The 22,997-nt window shown below is 42.4% G+C and overlaps 1 protein-coding gene across 2 annotated transcripts in view; it reads right to left on the bottom strand.

The window, feature by feature from the left end:
• The window catches only part of LOC142952561 (kazrin-like), a 112,780-nt gene that overhangs the window by 42,590 nt on the left and 47,193 nt on the right, over positions 1 to 22,997 (bottom strand). For both annotated transcript variants that reach the window (XM_076094358.1, XM_076094351.1), the window contains exon 2: positions 13,221 to 13,328. In XM_076094358.1, coding sequence (XP_075950473.1) covers positions 13,221 to 13,328 — 108 coding nt within the window. The remainder of the gene's footprint in view (positions 1 to 13,220; positions 13,329 to 22,997) is intronic.

The raw sequence follows: 22,997 nt of genomic DNA on the forward strand, positions 1-22,997 counted from the left end.
CCAAACAAACCCATCAGCAAAACCTGCTCTGCTGCCAAAAATAAATACTGCCAGCGAGAAAAGCCAAGCCAAGGTGCCGATGATGATCTGACGGATGGCGTAGAGTGCGGCGGTGCTGAAACAACCCCGGTTGCCTCGTGCGATAGCTAATAAGATCCTGGGATTGAAAAATGTAACGAATGGTTATGGAGTTACATTTGTTCCCAGTTTCTTTCGAAATGAGCGGGGATCTGCTGACAGCTTCAGTAAATAAAGCCGCAAGACTGAAAAGTCTGTCACTGCAAATGTGAGCTACCTTTTCAGAGCAAGTTCTGTCATCCGCCCATGTGTATTGGATGAGCTGAGGCGGAATGTGCAGTGTTTGAAAAACAGCAGCCGACAGTGGGATTAATCCGATTTGTGATAGTGACAAAGCAGCCAAATTAATCTTCAGAGTAAATGTGATTAGACGCCAGGGTGTTCAAACAGAGAGCGATAGATGGAACATAGTAAAGGATCCAATCAGTCCATCCTTATTATAACACAAAATGACTCCGCGCTCTTAGAAAGTATTCCCAAATCGGACTTAGCATGCCTCACGGTTATTACAGTTGCTTCGCCATTATCCCTGACTTGATTGTGACAGGCGGCTGATCTCCTTCAACTCGTTCCAAATGAAGAAACTAGCTCGCACCCGAGGGGGAGCCGCTCGCTGCATTCACCTGCAGCACAGTCAGTGAGAGAAGGCAATCACCCCAGCTCGGACCAAACTCATCTGCTCAAGCAATTATGTCAAAAGCGATCCACATGCACATCGTGTATCCGTGCGTCGAATGACGCACATGCGCGGACGGACACGAGCATGCATTTGGACACCCACAGCCCTCACATGATACCGAGTGGGTGTCAGGTCAGTCTGACAGGTCAGTAACAGGCTGCCCAGTGGAAACCAACAACAGCTTCCGCTTTATAGCCTGGTTCACAGAAGGTGTTAATCCACAGTGTTAAGCCCAGTCTGACATCATATCACTCATCTGGAAACACTACTCTCTCTCTGAGTGACAGCCATGAGACATAAAGGAGCAATGTAATGCGACATGGTCTGCTGGACAGGCAGGCCTGGCAGAGCGGAGGAACTGATGTTTGATGCGAATTTAACACAGAGAAGATCAGAACCACAACACGCCTCCGTTATTCTGCTCGGGGGGACATCAACAGCAGGTATGATCACATATAATCTGCTGCTATGGTTACAAGCAATAATGGCTGCATGGCTAATGTTTTACAATTTCAGTTTGCAAAGACCGACCGCAAATTACCTAAAACGGTAATCACAGAGGCTGCCACAGACATGCGAGACGGGAAGGTGAGTAACTGAGCACAATTGCAAATACATAACCACACCTGGGATAGCAAGGGTTAGGCAAAGACAGCCATCCATAGCCTCCAGGTGTTTGTTTCACTTCGAAATCACTAATTCTGTCACAACCACACCTTAGGGTTAAGCCTGATGGATTTATAGGACGTGCTTGAAAAACATACAACAGTTTGACCAGTTTTATGCCACATTTCTGTGTTGCTAGCGCATGACATTTCTAGAAAACGTAGCAGGTAGAAAACACAGGGTTTATCTGCCTAGTGTGAACTTTTACCTCTGTGTTTGGGCTGTACTTAGTCCAAGGTTGAAGGGCAGGTGAAGCACCAGTATATAGATACAATGCAGGTGTTTGGAAGCCAAACAGCAGAACAATTGTTCTCAGAATCGCAGCTCTTCTCAGATGTTGTAATTCAATGCTTTTCATTTAAAAATAGTCTGAAACCAGTCCGGCTTACGCAGCGAAAAATCCCTGTGTGAATGTAGAACGTGCTTTCAGGCTAAAGACTGCAGCCAACAACCCCAGACCACAGTGTTTACAATATAAACAAAACACAATGCCTCTTTACATGACCATGAAAACACTGTTGTTTGGAGACAAACTTAACAGAAACCAAGACTGTGATCTAGTCATTGACGGTTGGCAAACATCCCTCAGAACCTCTGTACCTAACAGCAGAGGAAAGTGTGAATCACTGCAATATTTTCCAATCTTTGGATTTTATAGGTCAGAGGTCAGATCCCCATATTAACAGCCGCATGGCTCTGCATCTCTACCAGCTCATTCTTTGCATGCAAGTTGGAGAAAGAGTCTCAGCTCACATTAAAGACAACTGGCAGCAGAAAAGCCAGGTAATGGTGGAGTCTCTACTCAACAACTACTCTGAGGTCACTCAGTGCAGGTTAAAGTCTCCCAACGGCTCAGCACTGAAACAGGTGACTGACTGCCTGATCCACTAGCAGACATGACTCCCGCCAACACGTGAGTCACCCTTTATGCCAAATAGCAAAACATGTCTCCTCTTCTGGGATCTTTAGTCCAGACTGACACTGAAGAAGCCACCTTTGCCGTGTCACTATTTGAAAGTGCAGGACTGAAACTCACCTCATACTATCGTCTAATAAAGCCCCTGCACTTGTCTTTTCCACTCACTCACCAGACTTTCCCTGCTCCCCGTCTGACTTCATCCCCTCCTCCGAGGGGAGTTTTCCAAAGGATTCCAGGATTCCAGGATCTGTCAGGTGTTTGCTGGAAACTTTCAGGAAAGACATAAAGACTCCAAACTCCCAAAAAAAACCTTTCCCAAGCTGTTTTCACTCAAAGCACATCCATTTCTTCAAACTATTTTCCCAACTAAAACCAAGCTGACACCAGGAAATACATCCAGGAGCTGCCGCTGTGTCTTTCCCGTCTGTGAGTGTACCTGTTCAAGGCGACTCCCACGGCTTCAATGATACAGTACACTGGTCCCCTCCCCCTCAACTCAAATGGTTTACTAGGTAAGGAGGAGGAGCTCAGCGGGGCTGTCACAATGATTTTCCCACATTACTCAAACATACACACAGACATGCGCACGTGCACACACATACACACACTGATGAGGGGAGGAGCCCAGCCTGGGTGCGGGCTTGCAAGCAGGTGTGCGTCAATGTGTGTGTAGTGTAACACCGGCAGTCAGCACAGCAACAGGTCTGCCAGCTGTTGACTTGCCTGAGGGTCTCAGTAACCTAATGCCATTTAAAACAACACCTGTGGTATCATGAATACCTTGAGCACCATTAAAATCACCGCTGCAGCTCGAAACACTTGCCGAAGAAAGATACTGCGATGTTTGTTCTTCTCTTGGTCTGCATTTATGATCAGCCTGTGAAACACTTTATCATTGATGTGTTTGTTTGTTTTCTCGACGCATCGACCCAAATTCTTTGAGTAACTTGAACAAACTACAGTAAGGTGGAGTCATAAAGAGTAAAGTCAGCCAAAGCTCCATTATGATGGGTGGATTAGGAAGTACAACACAGGATATTGTCATCACTCAGTGGATTAAGATATCGCTCACTTGTAAATTGTACTAAAGTGGATACGTTTACATTGCTTTGTAAAACGTATCTTTTAAAGCCTTCTTCATTTTAGTTTAATTAAATCTTTATATCTGTGGATGGCATGGAAAGTAAGCAAACAGACCTTTACTATTAGTGCAGGCAGTCTCTGTATGCTTGTTTTATTCAACCAGCCCTGCAGTGATAGTAGTCCGAGGCAGGCAACTGAATGAGGGATTGGTGACGTGCGAGTAGTCATACAGAAGAAGATCTGATTTTAAACAAAGGTGATAAGCCAATGCGTTTATTAAAGTCTATTAATCTGCCCGCAAGGACAAAGATAAAACCTCTTTAAATAAAAAGAATGATGAGTCAGAGTATACATCGTATCTCTACAAGTAAAGTGCACATAAAGAATTAGTCATAAAAAGGGCAAAACATCATTATAAAAGACTCATCAAACATAGATTGAATTGTATCTTGATTTGGTTTCACTTTCATGCTTTTAATCATTTTAGAATAAAGCATCGTTCTCTGCACAGCCTTTGTGTGCCAACATGAATATTATCAGAGAATATTATTATAGATAATTCTTACTTTGTCAGGCGAGGTCACATTCAAATGGAACGATTTATTATCTTTAAAAACAATGTGAATTCCTCTATATTTACATTCAACACATTGGCCACACTGCCGGTGTGCTGGTGCATAAAATGCAATGAGTCCACCCACAGGGAGTAACAGCAGCTCTCACTGGACGCCTGGTGGCTGAGTCCAAATCCTCTCAAGCTCTAATAATCAATGAGGCCACGTTAGACTCAACCTAGACTCAATATTCTTTTAGAAACTGCCTCCATAAAAGCGTGGCAAAACAATGCAGGATGGGGATGCACATTGAATTATGTGTGTATTAATTCATCAACAGTAATGAACTACGGAACTATGCTTAATTACGTGGTTCATTGGAGCCTCCGTAACTCCCCACTGACTAGAAAAGCACGTTCCAGACTCAACAATGGCAAATCACAAACTCGCCAACAAACTCAAATTGATGAAGTTGTTATTGTTGTAAATCTAGCTGATGTTGGTGTCAAGAGGCCATGTGCACACTTCAGTACAATGCACCTACATCACAAAAGTGTCAATCAATTGCTATGCCAAAAACCTTGATTGGGTTTCTCTGCACAGTTGAGAATCATTCAATGTACCACCGCTCGCTCTGAGACAATAAAGCAGCTCAGGAAAATAATCTATTGTCACCATGCATAATGGACAACGTGAGGAAATTGAATACTGCCTACTCAAAGGAGTGTTTGTGGCCCATGCAGGCCTGCAACTTAACTGATATGCAGCAGATTAAAAGCTGAAGGTACAGGCACAAGATGACGGGGAAGAGGCTTAGTGTTGTGAACATGTGAGTGCATGTGGAAATATGATGATTTCACATCATGATAACACCCAAAGGATGCCCAGCAGAAAGCAGGGAGAGAGCTGCTGAGCTATATTGTACTACACAATTGCAATCCAAGCATTGATTTTGGTTGGACCTTATTTCCCTCTTACAGTCACAAGGCTTTTCTTGAAATTGTTACAAATGGCCTTTAATGCCAGTGAAGAGGAAGGCTGCAGTAGTTATATTGCCTAAAATGAACATCATGTGCCTCTGCCTAGTTCCACTTGGTTTAAGATTACAAATCCAAGAATGAGATTTGACTCAGCAATTTCCCCGTTCTGGAGAAAAGACACTCAGAAAGAGAATAGAAGTATAATAGTGCCATTTATCCATGTGAAGCCGTGGGTTGTAAAGTTGTTTAAAGGATCGTGCTGGTCAAATTGTCTGCTGCATGCTAAATGATTGCATGGCAGTTCCCTAAAAGCTGGATGCTCGGGAACGAGGTCATTTTATGACAAAGGGGATTTACCATCTAAAACGAGGTCATGCTACAGTAGCAAGATGCCAATACGAACAGCATTGTGGGCTACCATGCTCCCATCTGTGCAAGAGTGCAAAGGTTTCTATATTTGACATTTACAGTAACTCACAAGCAATGTAAATGGGCCACATTACCACACTGCGCTTGCTTGCTCAGTAGATGGCAGACTACAGTATATTAATTGTGCTACTCTTGCTCCAGACCTGTTGGGACATGCTAGCTACAGTGTAAGGTAACTAGGAAGTGGCCCAGCTGCGGCTCAGGCACTTATGAAGATGAAGTGCTAATCAGTGGGTCTGTCGGGTTTCCTAATTAAAAGAATGTACTTGGCACGCGCTGGCTATTTACACTACATTAAGACAGCATCAAATTACACTACAGGGACGCACGGCTTGGAAAGCATGATGATGTTGTAAAAAAATAAAATAAAATTAGGTTATTTAAGGTAAAAGGCTGAAATTGCGGACGCTCAACTTGTATGATGCAACATCACACACAAGCACACACACGTTTCTAATTTCTGGGATGCCTGGCAGTGATGAGCTGAGAGCACTATCCCTTAAATGAAAATCAATGGAAGTAGGCAATCTCTCTCTCTCTCTCTCTCTGCAGTCAGTTTACACAACACCTCAAAGGACAGAAGCACCACCGCACACTGCCAAGAAGACGTCAAGCTTTCACTGTTTATGAGAGAGAGGAGTGAGAGTAAAACAGAGACTATGAGAGAAAGATTTGAAATGAATTGAATGCATGCGAGTGTGTGTGTGTGTGTGTGTGTGTAGAAGCATGGATGGTCAACTCTTTATCGCTTCAGCTCCTTTCTGCTTGTGAACAATGTGGTGTCCATCTTTTTTATTGCCCGTCTTCAGAACCGCCTAACTGGCCTACTTTACAACACAATGCACGTGTTAACGGACACCGTCTTCTCATGAATTCACACTTTCCCGTTTCCCTGTCGCCAAGATTTTCTTCTCAACGCTGCATCTTGCACAGCAAAACTTTTAAACAACCTCTGTATGAAAGATCAGCCCACGAGTCACAAAGTGTGAACTGGTAGAGGGAAGAAAAAAAACTGTCAGTGAACTGTGACGATGACAGATTAGAAAGGAAGGCGGTCAGAACAGGAATATAATATTACCTACATCACTAACAAACAGAAGGAGGGAAGCGTCGCGGTCATGTAGTTGTTATGGCAGTAAAGTGTAAGAGATGTCCTAATCTCACACAGCAGGAAGCTGCTGTAATGCTCACTGTTGCTTGAATTTCCAAGCATGTTGCTCTTCTAGCCACAAGCCGTTAGAGCCCAGGAAGAACTACAGAGTGCTACTTCAGCTTCGGTAGCTGTTGGGTGCAAAGCTGCTCCAAAACGTCCTTATTTTTGTTACGTTTCCAACATCGAAAATGGCATTCCAAAATATGTGCACATGTATGTTATAACCGAGCAGTCTTTACAGTGTAGATTTGACAGGGTTTTGGCAGACTCTGATATTCAGCCGTATTCTGCTGGAAAGAGGCCGCTGGAGGCTGAAGCTGCAGCAGGAAGGACGCGGCCGGCGGTGACCATCCAGAATCTGAGCTGCCGAGAGCAAACACCAACTGGTGGTGCCTTCGCTCAAATTGCCCTCCGATGCCAACAGAAACTGAATCATTCTGCTGTAATGAATGTCAGCGTGGGCAGTTTTGTTGGCTGCCAGAGAGAGAGAGAGAGAGAGAGAGAGAGAGAGAGAGAGAGAGAGAGAGAGAGAGAGAGAGAGAGAGAGAGAGACGTGTGTTGCTTTACAATGTAGGAAAAGTTTTCATCCTCACTCAGACACAGCAGTGCTGCAGACCGTCTTCAGAGACACACTTGAGGAAACCGGCATGCAGAGTGGGCATATTTGGGAAGATTAGGAAGACTTTTACTTGTAATGGATTCTTTTTTTCTTTTCTTGCTACTTTTACTCAAGTAAAGAATCTGAGTAGCCTACCTCTTCCACCTTTGGAGAAAATGTAATACAAATGAGGAAGTCTAGTTAGAGTGACACATTCATGAGTTTCGGGGCTTATCAGGTGTCAAACAATGCAGAGCCATTTATAATACTCTGGAAAGTAGTCGGACCATAAATCATGACATCCTCCCTCGACAGTTGCGAGGTTTCAAGGCATTCTACATTTGTGCTGCTAGACAAAGTTGCATTAGGTTGCTGCAAAAGTAGACCCATGTTTCTGCTTATGACGCGTCAGTACATTACCTAAGTGGGTCACCTGTGGATAGCTGCAGCGGTAAAACAAGGAATGTTGAGGTCCTGGCTTTGCTAAGACCTTCAAGAGGATGTCCCATAACCCCCCCCCCCCCCCCCCCCCCCCCCCCAATGTTAAAACGTCAACTTGAAGTCTATTGTTCTAAATGAGACCTTAGGGTGTGCATCCATATATTGTTGATCTACTGTGAGTCTTAAAGGTATCCTTTCTGCACTTTAACTTCTGCACTTGGACTCTTTTGCTTACTCGCCTGGATTTCCATACTTCTGCTACTTCTTCTCCGCTCATCACAACTACTGCTGTGCATCCTATATTCCTACCTCAGACCGGCCCGTCCAATCCTCCGCCTCTTCAGCCAGCTAAGTTCATTTCCTCTCTATTCTCCCACCTTCCAACCTTCTTGTTCCTTAATCAGTGAAAAGGAACCAGCAGCCACCAGGTGCCACTCAGCTCCCTTCCAGGTCTGGCAGCTCCGACAGCCAACGTCCCTCTCCACCATCGTCTCCGCTGCCAATTCAGTACTGCCAGACGCCAGAAGAGATTAGCTGCCCGTGGGCCTTTTAACAGCCATTTGAAGGGCAGGCAGACGGTATTACAACCAGTGACCGGTGGTACCAGTTGGCGGTTTGCCTTGTGTCAAGGCTCCAAGGTGGAATTCACAAATAGAAAATACACCTCTAGTAGTAGCACCTTGGCGCAGTGCTGCGCGTGGGTGTAAATCCAAAACCTAACGAGGTGTAAGTGAAGAATTTGGTTTCTTAAACTGCAAAACACAATACATAATGACACGGAGAATTCTGTTTCCTCCAGAGTGCTTTTAGCAAAGTGCGTTACTGTAAAACATGGATTTGATAAGTGTTTTAGTGCATTGATTAAAAGGAACAGCAGCAAAGCAGCACTATGTCCATTCTGGATGTTCTCAGGGTGAGCACAGACATCCTGTTAAGCTAATTTATCTCTGCTTGGATCCACAATCTTACCTTCATTATACTGATACTTTACCCTCACCTCCGGTGCCCAACAGTAAGTTCTTGGGGTTAGGTTGGGTTTTACGGATCAATAAGGGGTTCTTAAAATAACAGGTTTAACTTTCAAGAAAACATGAAAGATACTTGAAGTCTATTTTAAACAATGTTGTACTACTGTACCGTGTATTTGTGTTTATATATCTTTTGAAAAACATGTAACTTAAAGACAATACACTAGGTCTTGTCTCAAAAGACATTTGCTTCACCAGCGGTTTGAAGGCTTGCTGAGCTATCAGACGAAGGTCACTGAATGCCCATTTGCTGTTTCTGGTCCATTTACGAGAGAAAAAGTGACAACAAGACTTTCAGAGAGTCTGAGACCTGGTCATTTTGAATGCATTGATAGTACACGTCACACACATTCAGCTTTGAAGTGGGCGCATTGCTTAGCAACTTCCACTGCAATAAGATGAATCAAGACACGTAGTGTGCTGCGCTGACCTGTGCTTCAACTTCTATTCTTCTGCAGTCTTATGAAACTTACATAGTATATTAAAAAAAAGCCTTGATTGATTAATTGAACAGCACAGCTCCAGATCTAAATTTAGACCACGATGTAGTATGTGGCAAAGTTAGATGTAACACTTTGATGAAAATGTATTTATATATACCTCTGTGGTGCAACCTGCCATCGAAAGGATTCCAAAAGAATAAGAGAGAAGAAGAAAACATCAAAGAACATTTAGAAAAAGGCTCAGGGGAGATAACTTGTCTGATGTTTTAGTGCAACTAAATGTTGCACACCGACACACACTCACATGTACTGTACCCGCACACTTTTAGGAACAAGTAATGTCTCATTCGATGACTGTTGAAATTAAATATTAAATCCAGACGTCTTGAAATCCACTTTTTGACTTTTCGACCTTCGAGTTCCGCTCGTCAGCAGCCTTCTTCAATGAAGCAGTTCGAGAGTGACAGACGGCAGATAATCAGAGCGCTGCTCTGCTCCCTTTGTCAATGTGAACCTCTCAGTGGTCTTTAATGGAAAAGCCAGAGGACAGAGGCACGCCAGCACACAGGGAACCCCTTTGTCTATGAACATTGCCGCACATTTAATGATTCAAATCTTTAAGACGACAACACAAACAATATCCATTTTTTTGCGTTCTTGCATAGTTAAATAATACGAGCCACATAAAAACAAGTCTAGCAACGAACAGCCATCGTGTCTGAGCATTTCTGAGTGGCTATTTGTGAAGTGTGTAAATTACAGTGGAGAGGCCTGGATATCGTTGCTGGAGGCAGCTTGAGTGCCATTCTCCCCCTGGCTATAAGAGGACTTTGGTGGGGGCAGCGCATGAGTAAAATGGAAGTGCTCAGCAGAGACCACTTCACACATGCACCCACACACACACACCATCACATGCTCTCTTTCCTTATTGTTCTTTTGTTCATTTCTGTCTCTTTGTCCTCCCCCCTTCACGATTTGATTTTCTCTCATTAATCAAAATACATTCGCAGGCAATAATATGTCCTTAAGCAATATCTCACCTCTTCCTCTTCCTCACGGTGCTATCCCCCCCCTCCCAGTCTTCTTCTCTACTTCTGTCTCTCTTTCCCTCCTAGGCCTATTTTTTTCTGGGTGCCCAGTTTTACTTCTTTGCACTGACCCTCCTATCTGAACCAGCCCACATGCCAAGCTTCATCCAGCTGGTGATATCGTTGCCAGTTAATGTGCAGAAGCAGCACCTGTCTCTATAATGATACAGTGCTCGCTGCTAACGTTTGTTTCCCCTCTCCTTCCCTGTCTCTCTCTCTCTCTCTCTCTCTCTCTCTCTTACTGCAGACCCGAGATGAATTTGCTGATAACACAACCGCTCAGTTCCCCGTTCTCATTTTGGATGAAACTTGTGGTGGTATACAGTACGTGGCCTTGTCTACTGCAGGGGTTGTTGGTGTGCGTGTGCATGCGTTTTTCCTGAGTCTGCACATTTCCAGCACCCAGGGAAAAAAATAAAAAAATCACAGATCTAATGCAGCAGCTGGTTCGGCTGATGGAGAGTGTGTGTGTGTGTGTGTGTGTGTGTGTGTGTGTGTGTGTGTGTGTGTGTGTGTGTGTGTGTCCACGTTCAGACATGTTCATTTTAAAAATATGCATAAAACTAACTTCATCAAGTACAGCATCTGCCCTCTTGACTTCCTAATTACCCCCAAACACCAAAACGCTTTCAGCATGTTCTGTGATTTCATCAGCTGGATAGAGAAAAGATGACTCAGCAGTGGCGGTAGTAGTACTGACTTCTTGTACTTACGTAAAAGTAATAATACCACAATGAAAAGAAAACACAAACCATTACAAGTATTTGACAAGAAAACGTCAAGTAAAATGTACTTCAAATATAAAGAGTGCTCATTATGCAGATGGTCCCCTTCATGTTATTGGAATACTACCGATTCATTGACATGTAATTCTAACAACTTGTTGGGTAATCTACTGGTTTGATCTATAACAACGCAAAATATATAAACTGATCATATGTTTTACATACAACATGTCAAACTGAAAAGTAAGTCATAACTATTGCTGTAGTAGAGTAAAGACTACAATATTTCACACTGAAATGTAGTGTATAAATGACCACATAATGGAAATAATCAAGTAAAATACAATTACCTCAAATTGTACTTGAGTAGAGTACTTGAGTACTTACTTCAAAGCTGTTATCATACGTATGTGGAAGACTACCGATCTGCAAAAAAGTCTGCAACACTGTTCCCTCTTTTTCAAACGACTTGTGAGAACATTCAGTATCATCGCGACATCGACAGAAGCTAACAGGAGAGAGGAGAGATCTGGCAGCCAAACAGACCCCTAAGCAGGACACTCCAATGAGGAAAAGGCCCCTGGGGCTCCTTGGGTGACACAAGAGATCCATACTGGAGCTGGCAGCCTTACAGGATCCACAGTCCAAGAGATGTGTTTGTACTGGTGCCATCGATAGCTACTTTGAGCCTCTCTACAATACAAGACTCTAACTCCTTGAAAGTAGCTTTTGTCATGAAAAGGCTGGAACATGGAAACAGACTAGAGATGAACGACTGTAAGTGTGTTTGTTTGGAGAGCTGATGGCGCCTACGTGAGACCCGTCTGACCACCCAGTCGGACAGAGTCTGGCTTAAAAGTGAATAGGCGACTTTCTGGGGATGGTTCATGCGAGTGAACATGAACAGCAGAATTGTAAACACCGATGACTGTGAAACTTGATAGTATTCATTGTTGATGGAGACATATTGTTACATCATTTTACAGGAGGAATGGAAGGCATGAATGCATTAAAAAAAACAATAACAATTCAGATTGTCCTCGTGAAAACCATGAGAATGTCTCCACTAGCGGCAAGCCATGACATATGTTATGAAGATATGAGTTATGAAACGCACAGAGGGAACTTTTACTGGAAACTATGTTAAGCTTTGAATTGTGGTTGTTTCTTAGGTTAGGTTATATGTTATATAAATGTGTATTCACTAATCATAGGATAAAGTTTAAACTTCTTCACTATCTTAATTGGTTTGTACAATTATAAATGTACACACAGCAGTTAGTTAAAATTTCCATCCAAGCATGCAACAAGAGGCCAAAACCACAAGAATACAAACTGCACAGAGACATGAACAAACAGTTGTCAGTGATTGCTGTGTCCCTGCTTTAAACGTGCAAACAGACTGAATAAAGAAGCAGCTTTTGTCTGATTAGTTGAAAAGCTGTCTGTGATGTTTTTAAAAAAAACGAAACTCGCTGGGTTCATTAGCAGCCAGATGTTGTATCGCAGGCAGTCCTCATTAGCTAGAATAACATGTGTACTGGAAGCCTGTTGTAACAACAACAGGTACAAGCAGCAAACGCTGAGAAGGGGGAGGAATTGATGCAAAGGTGCTACTATTAGCTCTTCTTGCGCTCATGTATTACGTCTTTGCACCTACACATGTCTGTGTATAATATGCTGTATCAAAGGTAGAAGAAGTACTCAGATCTTGGACTTAAATAAAAGTAGAAATACCGTCAATTTAAACTACTCTAGTACAAGTAAAGGCCCCGAGTTCAAAATGTTACTGAAGTAAAACTATAGTACAGTATTAGTAGCAACATGTACTTAAAGTATCAAAAGTAGAAGTACTGTTTCAGCAGAATGGGTCCTTTCACAATGTTATATTATTATAGATTGTAGTGCATTTTAATGTTGTAGTCCAAATCCAATTCGATTTTTTGTACTACCAGGTAGATTATTACTGCAATACTGCAATAGTACTGCATCATATCATATCAGCAACACATATTTTAAGGTGAAAAGTGTCAAACTCAAATTTAGTGGAGTGAAACATGCAATATTTGCCTCTTAAATGTAATGGATTAGAAGTATAAAGTAGCATAAATACTAAAGCAAAGTACAAGCAAGTCACAATTGTACTTAGTACAGTAGTTGAGTAAATGTGCTAAGTTACATTCCACCACTGGTAAATACTGTAAAATTGAATGGACATTCTTCAATGCATATATATATATATATATATATATATATACACACAGTATATATGCCTCAACATCCTCCCATAGTGGCACTGCAGGACAACACCTTTAGGTCGACCAGCTCTGGTTCAACAGAACGGTTCAGGTCTTACCTTTGTCCAGCGAAGCGTCCGGAGAGTTGAAGTCCATTAGACTGCTGATTTCAGTCTTGTAGCAGAGGTCAGTGGCCGACGGCTTCTGCCTCGGGTGGGAAGAGGGATCTGTGAGAGAAACAAATAGCAAACTAGGTTAAGTTAACAGACAACATATGGAGGAATTTAGAAAGATAACCAAGAGTCCAAGTCTGTGTAACAAGATCATGTGAAAATACTACATCGTTTCAATAAGTACAAAGAGAAAGACATTCTGAAATATAACGCTCCCAGATAACCGTTGTTGTGATCTGGCAGGAGCGCGTTTGGATTATTAGCAAGTGTGAAGTCCCAACGCCGTTAATTTGTGTTTCTGTGTGTGAATTATGTTTGTTGACGCATGAAGAAGTGCAACTGGAGCTTTAAAATGTGTTTCTAACAATAATTGGAAATCACTATGGAGACAGTGATAGCAAAAAGGGAAAGAGCACAAAGGCCTGTGGACATCAAACTGCATGATAATGCTGCTGTAATGAAGTCATCATGAGAGTAGGTTTACCTCTCTGCAGAAGCAAAATGATTAATGCAGCACAACACACATCCCTTTCAATACACACCCAGAATGCATTACTCCTCACTCCTTAACATGCACTGACTCCACAGTGGCTGACCATTCATCGACACAGCTCCCGTCTCTGAGGAGAGCGTGAACACCCCGCTGTAGCAAAAGGTATACAAGCCGAAACACATGCGGGTGCACAAACACAGTCGCTACTTTAAGAAACTGAAACGTATAAATATTAGCATTTTTATGACCAAAGTGTGATTTGATTTCGGTTGAGGTTCAGTGGTTTCTAATGTGGTTCTGGCCAGCCTCACCAGTGGCACGTAGCGAATGCATATTGAATGCATTGCTCCAGGTCAACTCACATACAAAGTCTATGCTAAAATGACTTTGTCACTTCAACATTTGCAGTCCGTTTCTGCCGTCCTCCCATCCCAGCTCTGCCCACAGATGCTTTTTTTTCCCCCAAAGAAAAATTCACAAAAGGTCACAAGTGTCACTTCTTGAATAAAAGCAGTCACTGGCTGGCAAAAAGAAATAAATTCAAATTAGAATTCAAATATTGCTTTGCTCAAACACAGTTAAATTCACATTCCAGCAAACTACATCTGTTGAACCTCTGCTCCTCTCCTCTCTGCTGTCCTCATCCTCTTCCCACTCATTCTGCCATCAGTGTACCACTCAAGAACTACGACGCTGTTACTGGGTGAATTATTTGCATTTATGGAGCTCAAATGTGTCTGGTTGAAGAGGACTAAGGCCTCGGGGTGGTGCTGTCATTATGGCGAGATTAATCTTCTTGTCGAGACGGACTTCAGAGGGCTATTAATAACAGCCTGGCAGTCTGTCCACACCTAAAGTGATTTTAAGAGCGCATGAGGGCTGTTTTTAAAACGGTACATAACATTTTGCCACCCAACAGCAAATCTATAATTTTTCAAGCTTGCCCCTTTGGCACCAGGAACACAGTTTTTGAATAATGTTGAAATTCACAGTGCATACTTATCTGCTAGCTTCAAGCCGCCGCTGCCCAATAGCCTCATGAAAATGTTTTATCTTCCCTGCATCCTGCCCTTGACAGGTCCTCAGCAACACTTATCGAGGGAAAAAGGGGGATGAGAGTGGTGGAATAAATGCAAAGGAATAAGTAAGCCACGATGGTTGCTTTTTGGGGGTGGAGAGGAAAAGCAGATATGGAGGCGAGCTGCAGAGTGAGCCCGGGTACCACTTGACATATTGTTTATCATGTGATTAAGTAATGGTACTGTGTGTATTGTAGGAAATTTGGGGTTTAGAAGTGTGTTTTAAGAAATTATAATAGAAGTGTTTAATGATTCATAATTAAGAAATCATAATTAGAAGTATGTTGGAATACATAATTAGAAGATTCATAATTAGAAGTGTTTTAGAATTTGTAGTTAGAAGTGTATCTTAGTAGAATTGTAGCACCTTAATATTTGCTTGTGAAACTTGTGAAGGTTTTTGCCAAAAGTTGCAAATCCTAATCTTTATATAGAATGTTTACCAAAGAAGTGTTAAGCCATAAAAGACAGTCATTGAATGTATTAAACTGTGAAGAATAGCCAAGGGAAAGTCAGACTTCTAGACAGACATTTGCAGGTTGTGCCCGCGCGAGGGTTTTCGGAAGCCTGACGCCAGGAGGAGGCAACCGAAATTAGCCAATAGGAATTAAGATGGCCAAAAGGGAGGGGATTTCAAACTGTAAGAGGAAGTGCTGGAAAGGTATTCACTCTCTTCCTACTCAGCTCTCAGCGTGGAAGCATCTGTGTTTTCAGGCTGAGTCGCGAGTGAATAGCTTTTCCGCGCGGATCATATTATTATATATTTTGTTAGTAGTGTACTTCATTCTGTAATTGTATTAGCTTCAGTAGGATTAAATACTTTTAATTGTAAACCAGTTTATGGTAGATTTATTAAGAAGCAACTCTACTGTAAAATAACAGTGGAGCGTGCTCTCCGGCCTTCTCTCGGTGGGGGAGATTCAACCCTCCACAGTATGTGTGTAGCAATAGAATATTACGCAAAAGTCAATGTAACACGTTAACATAATAATTTATATTGTGGTATATAATGTGTCATTGCCATGTCAATCATTGCCGATATGAAGAATGTGGATGTATAATAATGTGGAAACATTCATAGAGTCACCATTATGGAGAGACGGATGTTTTACTTTGTATATAAAGGCTGTTAAATCATTTTTACACTGAAATCTTAAGACTGAGCATGAGAAGCAAGAAATCATCGTCACTTACTGAGCTGCAAATCATTTTTGAAAGACTTACAGAGAGATGTTAGAGGTCAGGCTGCTGTTCTTATTCTTGTTTCAGCTTCTAGACCTTGCAGTGTGCAGTGATGCATATTTATGCAAGTGCACAGCAATAAAGTGGCTTTCTCTCTTTTTTTTTTGCTACATTGAGTTATCAAGCAGGTAATTGTTACGTTTTCTGGGTCGCCTCTTGATCAATGTCCTTTTCACCACACTGAATATTCAGGTCTGATAAGGTCCAACAGCCTCATATTGATCTTTTAGTCTTTATTTCTGCTCACTCAAGTCAAAGAAACACTCCAGACAGTGACACACAGCGCAGACAGACAGACAGTGGGTGGGATAGATAGACCGGATGAGATATCAGAGTCTGGTAATATAGAGGAATTGTAGAAACAATCAAAAACAATATCTGGTGTTGCGTTGGCGCTCTGCATTGACTACCTGCTACACTGCACCTTGAATGACAGTGAAGCTTTCTATAAACCCCGTCGTATAAATCACGTTTGGGGTGAACGATTAAGGATTGGAGATAAGAGCATCATTTCCTCTCTCTGCTTCCATCCTCTCTCTGTTCTTTTCTCTTCTCCTCACACCGCGGCAGGAATATTATCTGACAAAGACACATGCTCACCTATCATCTCACCGCAAGTGTGGATGTCTGCCACACAGTTTCAGTTTGGCATGAAATTACAAGATAACCTAAAACAATGCATAAATTATACATGGTAATTAAAACAAGAGATGGAAAGACCGTCCATCTTTTTTACTCATTTCATTCAAATTCCTGAAAACTGAACATCAGAACATCTTTTTTTAAGCTGTGACGACAACAGAAGGCTTGTGCGGAATAATTTGATGTTCACATCTCTTCTATCAGCTCTGTCCTTACTGTTTTCTCGCCTTAACTTGTATTTGGTGTTTTGTTTAATATACACAGAAGCAGTGAAGGCATGGGTTGTAATAATCTTGCAAGATATATAGTGTTCACGAGAAAGCAATGAACTGAGCAGTGTTCATTGGCCAATTACTGACATATAAATTGCTGTCAGTTCATCCCGTAGAGACCGCCATATGAGCCTACGTAGATGAATGGAAACAGAAATGGAAATTTCAGTGGCACTCACAGTAACAGCAATAACAATCGAACTAAGGCAGAGTGGTGAAGCCTTGTGCGCCTGGATATTTCCCTCGGCTTCACGGATTACCCTTTGACCGACTACAGAATATATAGATCCCCTTGAGCAAGTGTCTGAGTTGTTAAAAAAAAAAAATGCACAATGAAGTCTGTAGTTTGAGCTCAATCTTTCCTTTAGACTGCGTGAGCTCGTCTCCCTCTATTTTGTACACTGTAATGATCAGTGGTGTAGCCATTATCAAAGCCAGTTAGCTGTTATGGTTGTTCGCTGTTGACACAAACGCATGAAAAACATTCCTCTTCTCTCTTTCGCTCTGAAAGGCTCCGACAAGTGCAACCACTCAGGAGGACTTTACTATCGATTAACCAGGCAAGAGTAATAACAGACTTCACCTTATGGAGGCTTTGATACCTTTACATAGCGGAAAGAGGACTCCGTGCTCCATTAAGAGGTGGAATGATGAATAAAAACAGCAATGTACATCAAGTTACTGCACTAGAACGCAGGTCACGGGTTAGTGGAGATTATTGTAAGGGTAATTCATGCAGTCACAGCTGTAACGAGAGGAAATGTGTGCATGATTATGATATAACACTTCCCATATTGTACAGTTCTTTCTGGTTGAATGTTGCAGCAGTCCTAAAGGTAAGATCCAGATGAATTACTAGTCTTCATGGTCGGACAGTTCCTTCCATCCCTGTCACCACCCCTCTCTCCCTCGAGTCCTCTCTTGTTCCTCCGTTGACTGACTCCACCACTCCAACGCCACCTCTCCCTTTCCCTCCTCATTTTCGATCCCTTCTCTGTCGCCATTTAATGGGGTTCTCCGAGCTTCCTCGCTCTTCTGATGCCGGCCATATTTTATCTGCTGGCGCGGTGCGGGAAAAGACGATGGCTGGAACAAAAGAAGGCCCTAATGAGTAGTGGAGGTGATTAAGGAATGAATAGGCGCCGGTTGCTGGAACCTTCACCGAGCCGCCCATGTTCCCCGACTCGGTCTGCAATCTGTAGATAGGCGCTGCCTCTCTTTCCTTACAACTGCCACCCGCCTTTAATTGCACTGACATTCTCCTGGTCCCGAGGCTGCCGGACTTGTGATAAAGCGTCGGTATTCATGCATTAATCACCAGCAGCCAGGACAGGCCTCCCCCCCTGCATCACCTGCCTCAAGACCCCAATTCAAGGTGCCCTATAAATACCCTGCAGATAAATGGAGCTAATGGAGCAGGGGGGGGGCGCTTAACGTGTAGCCGCCCACGCTAACTATAACCGATCTCAAGACGACTCGTTGTCAATTCATATTGTAATGAAAGGCTGCCGAATGTACTCGGCAGGCCATTCAAAAGAAGTGTGTAAGCTGGGGATGTTATTAGTTGGTGTAAGGACGACTCGGGAGAAAATGAGCTGCAGCCCGAGAGACTAAACCGAGGAGAAACGGGCTTTTGTTAGCGCGTGAATGTCATTTTCACAGCGGCCATCAGAGGAATGTGCACATCACCACTGTATATATATATATAGAGAGAGAGAAAAATGACCCATTTGCTGTGCTTCACGACGGACCAGGGACAGGTGCCTAAGCACCACAGCTTTAAAATGGCCTGAGTAAGGCCACTTCAACACCATATTCATCGCTGGAATCAAAGCACTTTGGGAGACGGAGAGCTGTGTGACAGCTCCCATCAGGAAACTGAATGGCGATAAAACCTGTGTCCTCTGACAACATGCTGTATTTATACCTCATTTGATTGGCTGTAAATAATATGTGAATTGTTCCACCTCCAGTTTATTCTGATCTCTGCTGACACTCTTCCACAGCCTGCTGTGGCTGTGAGGATGTTGGCATTATTTATACAGAGATAATGAGGGATTATACGTGGCTATGTAACGTTAACTGTCAGAAGCTGTGACAGCAGGTTGTTATTTCACCCGCCAGCCTTCATGTGTGAAGATCCACTGTGCAGTAAGATGGTGTAAAGTTGTCCTGGGGATACATTAGAATGCACTTTGTCAATTGTATAGATCAAACATAATCACAGGATGGTTTATTGTTGGAAAAGCTGAAGTCAAGTTTTTGGAACAAATTGTTGTGAAGGACTAAATCAACATTTTTGGAAACACACTTTTTAGCAGAGAGTTCGAGGAGAAGATCGATACCGTGCTCAAATCTGTCCGTTAATCCAATGAGCGTATTTCCCAAAAGTATTCCTTTAAATGTAGAATAGTCATTTTGACAAACCATAACACTGCATTGATGATATTCTGACAATATTAGCAAAAGGCACCCTGGGACTTGGCATTACACCACATTAAATAGAGAACAGAGGAACTGCGGGTACTTAAACTAATTCAAAATGTGAGTTGAGAATAATGATATTTGAATAATTATCTCAATGCTATTGCCATATGCTAAAAACCTGGAAGGTAAAAATCCTCTACAGCACCACTCAGTTATCCAGAATCAATTTAATTAATTCAATCTACACCAAATGTGTTTTATGAGCAGCTTTTAACACCAATTATGACTCAAAGGCAGAGCAAAATGATTCAAGTGTAGTATTCTCCGAAGGACCCTGGGCAGCTGTTTTTCCTTCCTTTCCCCTTGCCTTGGCAAAGCACGCCGGTGTTATGTGCATTGTTTGCAGCTTATCTTTTAGTGCTGCTGAGTGTAATGTTTTATAATATGATAATCTAAAAGCATTTCATAACATTTCCTCGTAAAGGCCATTTAACATGTTTGACGTGAAAATGTAATATTCTACTTTTGTCACTTTAATGTGTTTCTAATTGAGCGTCTTGCTTCGGGATACAGGTTTCAGGGCAAAGGTTCAGCCAAAAAAAACAAAGTCATTATTCAATGTTGTTGTGACTTATTGTGTGTTGAAGTTTATGATCAAGTCCAGATTAAATAGAAGGTGTTAATGAATCAGCCCTTTGTCATTATCATTTTGATTTCTTCATGCAGATGTTGCAGTGAACATTAATATCAATGTAAATGTGTCGGGGTTCGTTCAGCAGCTAATGTCTATCTAAAACCCTGACATTACTGAATACGGACAAAACTGGTAAAAACATGACTCACAATAAAGGGAAATTAACGGTGCACAGGTTTGTCCTTTTCCTGAATACGTGACATTGGGTGCAGACCCATCGTGCATCACTTAATTTCAGAATTCCCTTAGAATTTGATTGACAGTCGGCTCGATCCCCCGTCTTCCCAGCTAACTGACATATTTCCCTTGGCGCCCTTATCATATTTTGGCTGTTTGCTCTGAAAAGGAGCCACTTACAAAAAAGAAATGCTGGAATAAAGATGATTATTACTATATTAGATTGGACACTCTCCTCGTATCAGTCGTTTTGGTCTCAGTTGACTAAGATTTCTTTTGTCGTTTCTGACACTGAATTTATGAACCTATCTCTGGTAAGTACAAGTGGTAAGGTGTAAACTGATATTTTGCTTGAGAAATAGTTAACACATAATTATTTTACTGATGACAACAAAAAAATATTCATGGAAACTTGTGAAGTGTAATACAAAATGCTTAGTTAACAAATGTGCACTGGTCCATATTGATGATGGATGGCATTTATGATCCCATGAATATAAATGGGTCTATGATCAGTAAAAGATATATCTGACCTCCTCCAATACACGGTTGCCTAACAGCAGAATAAGAGGACCTCCTTGTGGAACTGCTGCTATTTAGGGAGCCATTTGTGGTGATGTTGCTGCGTCAACACTCTAATCTCATTTCAAATCATATAATTTCTCTTATATGCGTATCTGTTCTGAAATAAGCTCTTATCAGTGCCACCCTGTCACAGAATGCGATCCTACGTCAGCCTCTCTCCTCCAGCTTGGTGAAGAGTGTGGCACGTGGAGAAGGGCAGCAGGAATCTGCTCTGGGGCTTAGTGTGCCAGCGAGAGGAAGGGGACAGGCAGAAGGAAGGGAACTAGAGGACGAGATTAAATGAGAGCAGATATGTCAAGTGAGACCGCGAGAGACAGAGGGAAAAAGGAGCGAAGAAGGAGAAAAGGAAACACAGGGCGTAATGACCAAGTAGGGGGAAGGTTAAGAGGGAGAGATGTGCAGGAAATAAAGACAGTATGATTCAGTTTCCATCCCCTCAATCAAGGAATAATATAATTGCATGGTGGGTGGGAATGATGGAAATGGCTCAGCTGCTGAAATGGAAAGAAAATAAAGAAAAGACAGATCACAAAAAAAAGAAAAAAAAGAAAAACTCCTATCTGAATATGCTGCAGGGGGAAAGTGAGCGGGATTCCCTTTGAACATGTTTGTTCCGTAGATATTCACACATCTATCTTAGTGAATGCAGAGAAAACCAGACCTTTATTTCAAATAGGTTAGTAGAGGTAACATGCCTTTACTTCTTTATTTTAGAACATGTTTTGAGTTTATTTTCCTAACATCTATTTGCTATTTCAAATTGATTCCATACTACCGTTTCTTGTCTCTGTGTTGTGCTGTCGTCAATGAAACTCAATACTTCCTGCTGTTTCACATTCTTAAGGCTTCCAGCAGCTCTAATAGCCTCATCCTTCCCCTGTTCTGACAGTCTTCTACCGTGAAAGGTGTGTAGGACGTGTTGGGTTCAGTAAGAAGGAGCAGTACAGCCGATTGGAATTAATTAGTGAATAAGAAGACTATTTCTGTAAAAATGTACAGGATATACACAGTATATGCCTGAGTGTGCATGTATGTGAGAGCTGATACAAGGAAATATGTTTCCTCTAGCAGCCAAAAATACTTATACTGCAGCTCAATAGTTCTCAACTCAGCAGCTGGGGGGGGAAGGCACACACACGAGCCTCCCATTATGACAGAAAGCACCCACTCCTCCTCGACTCATTCCAGGCAGTAACAACTCTCCTATCAGCAGAGGCTCTTCTCCGTTCCACTGTCTCTCTTCACTCTGAAGACTCACTAACACCTGACAAATACTCACCTCTGTTTCCTCACCGTCTCTTTCATCCGCTGACTGACTCACCCCCTCCTGCGCTCCCACCTCCGCCACTCGGCTCGTTCCCTTACTCCTTGTCCGTCTCTTCCTCCTCTCTCATACAATTTTTCTCGCCCTCGTTCTCCCTCTGTCTGTTCGCTCACTTTTTTTAAAACGTGGGATACCATAATGGGAAAAATCTGAGCAGATTGCAGGAGGCCATTCCCCTATTGTTCTTTATTTTTGTTCTGCCTCTGAGACACAAAATGTGTTTCAGTCTGTTTATCTACAACGTTTAACTGTCTCAGGCAGTTTTTAGGGAATGAGGCCAGCATCAAAAGCCAACATGGAGTGTTGACAGTCAACTCCAGGCCCAATAACAACACAATATGTGAACAAGACAAGAGCAAGAAAACTGGCAAATTGCTGGATTCTGGAGCGCGAGTGCCTTTTGTTCTTGATGTTGATAGTTAGCTGCAGAGGGATGGACCTTTGTGGGAACTGTGAAACAATGCAGAACCGGGGAGTCTTCTGTGCCTCTTGAGACTGTTGCTATACTGACACATCTGTGTTTCTGCTGGCGCCTCTCTCCAGCATGCCACATAGTGTCCATTAGTGGCCCTTATCTCCGAATTGACTGTGGCGCTTGGAGAAAACACTCTGTTACATCAGAGGAAATGTAAGTGGCAGCAAAGTCGGTGTGAACTTTGTTTTTTTAGGAATTGGTTCGTAGCATCAAACTTCAGTTCAACATCAAAACCCGTCCATACCCTACTCTTGTTTTTTATAATCTAAATCAAAAGGTCTGAAAGCATCATGGTGATGTCCGTGTGTTGACA

Source organism: Anarhichas minor, unplaced genomic scaffold (genome assembly GCF_050575085.1).
Source record: "Anarhichas minor isolate MPS153535 unplaced genomic scaffold, ASM5057508v1 ptg000003l, whole genome shotgun sequence".
Taxonomy (NCBI): Eukaryota; Metazoa; Chordata; class Actinopteri; order Perciformes; family Anarhichadidae; genus Anarhichas; species Anarhichas minor.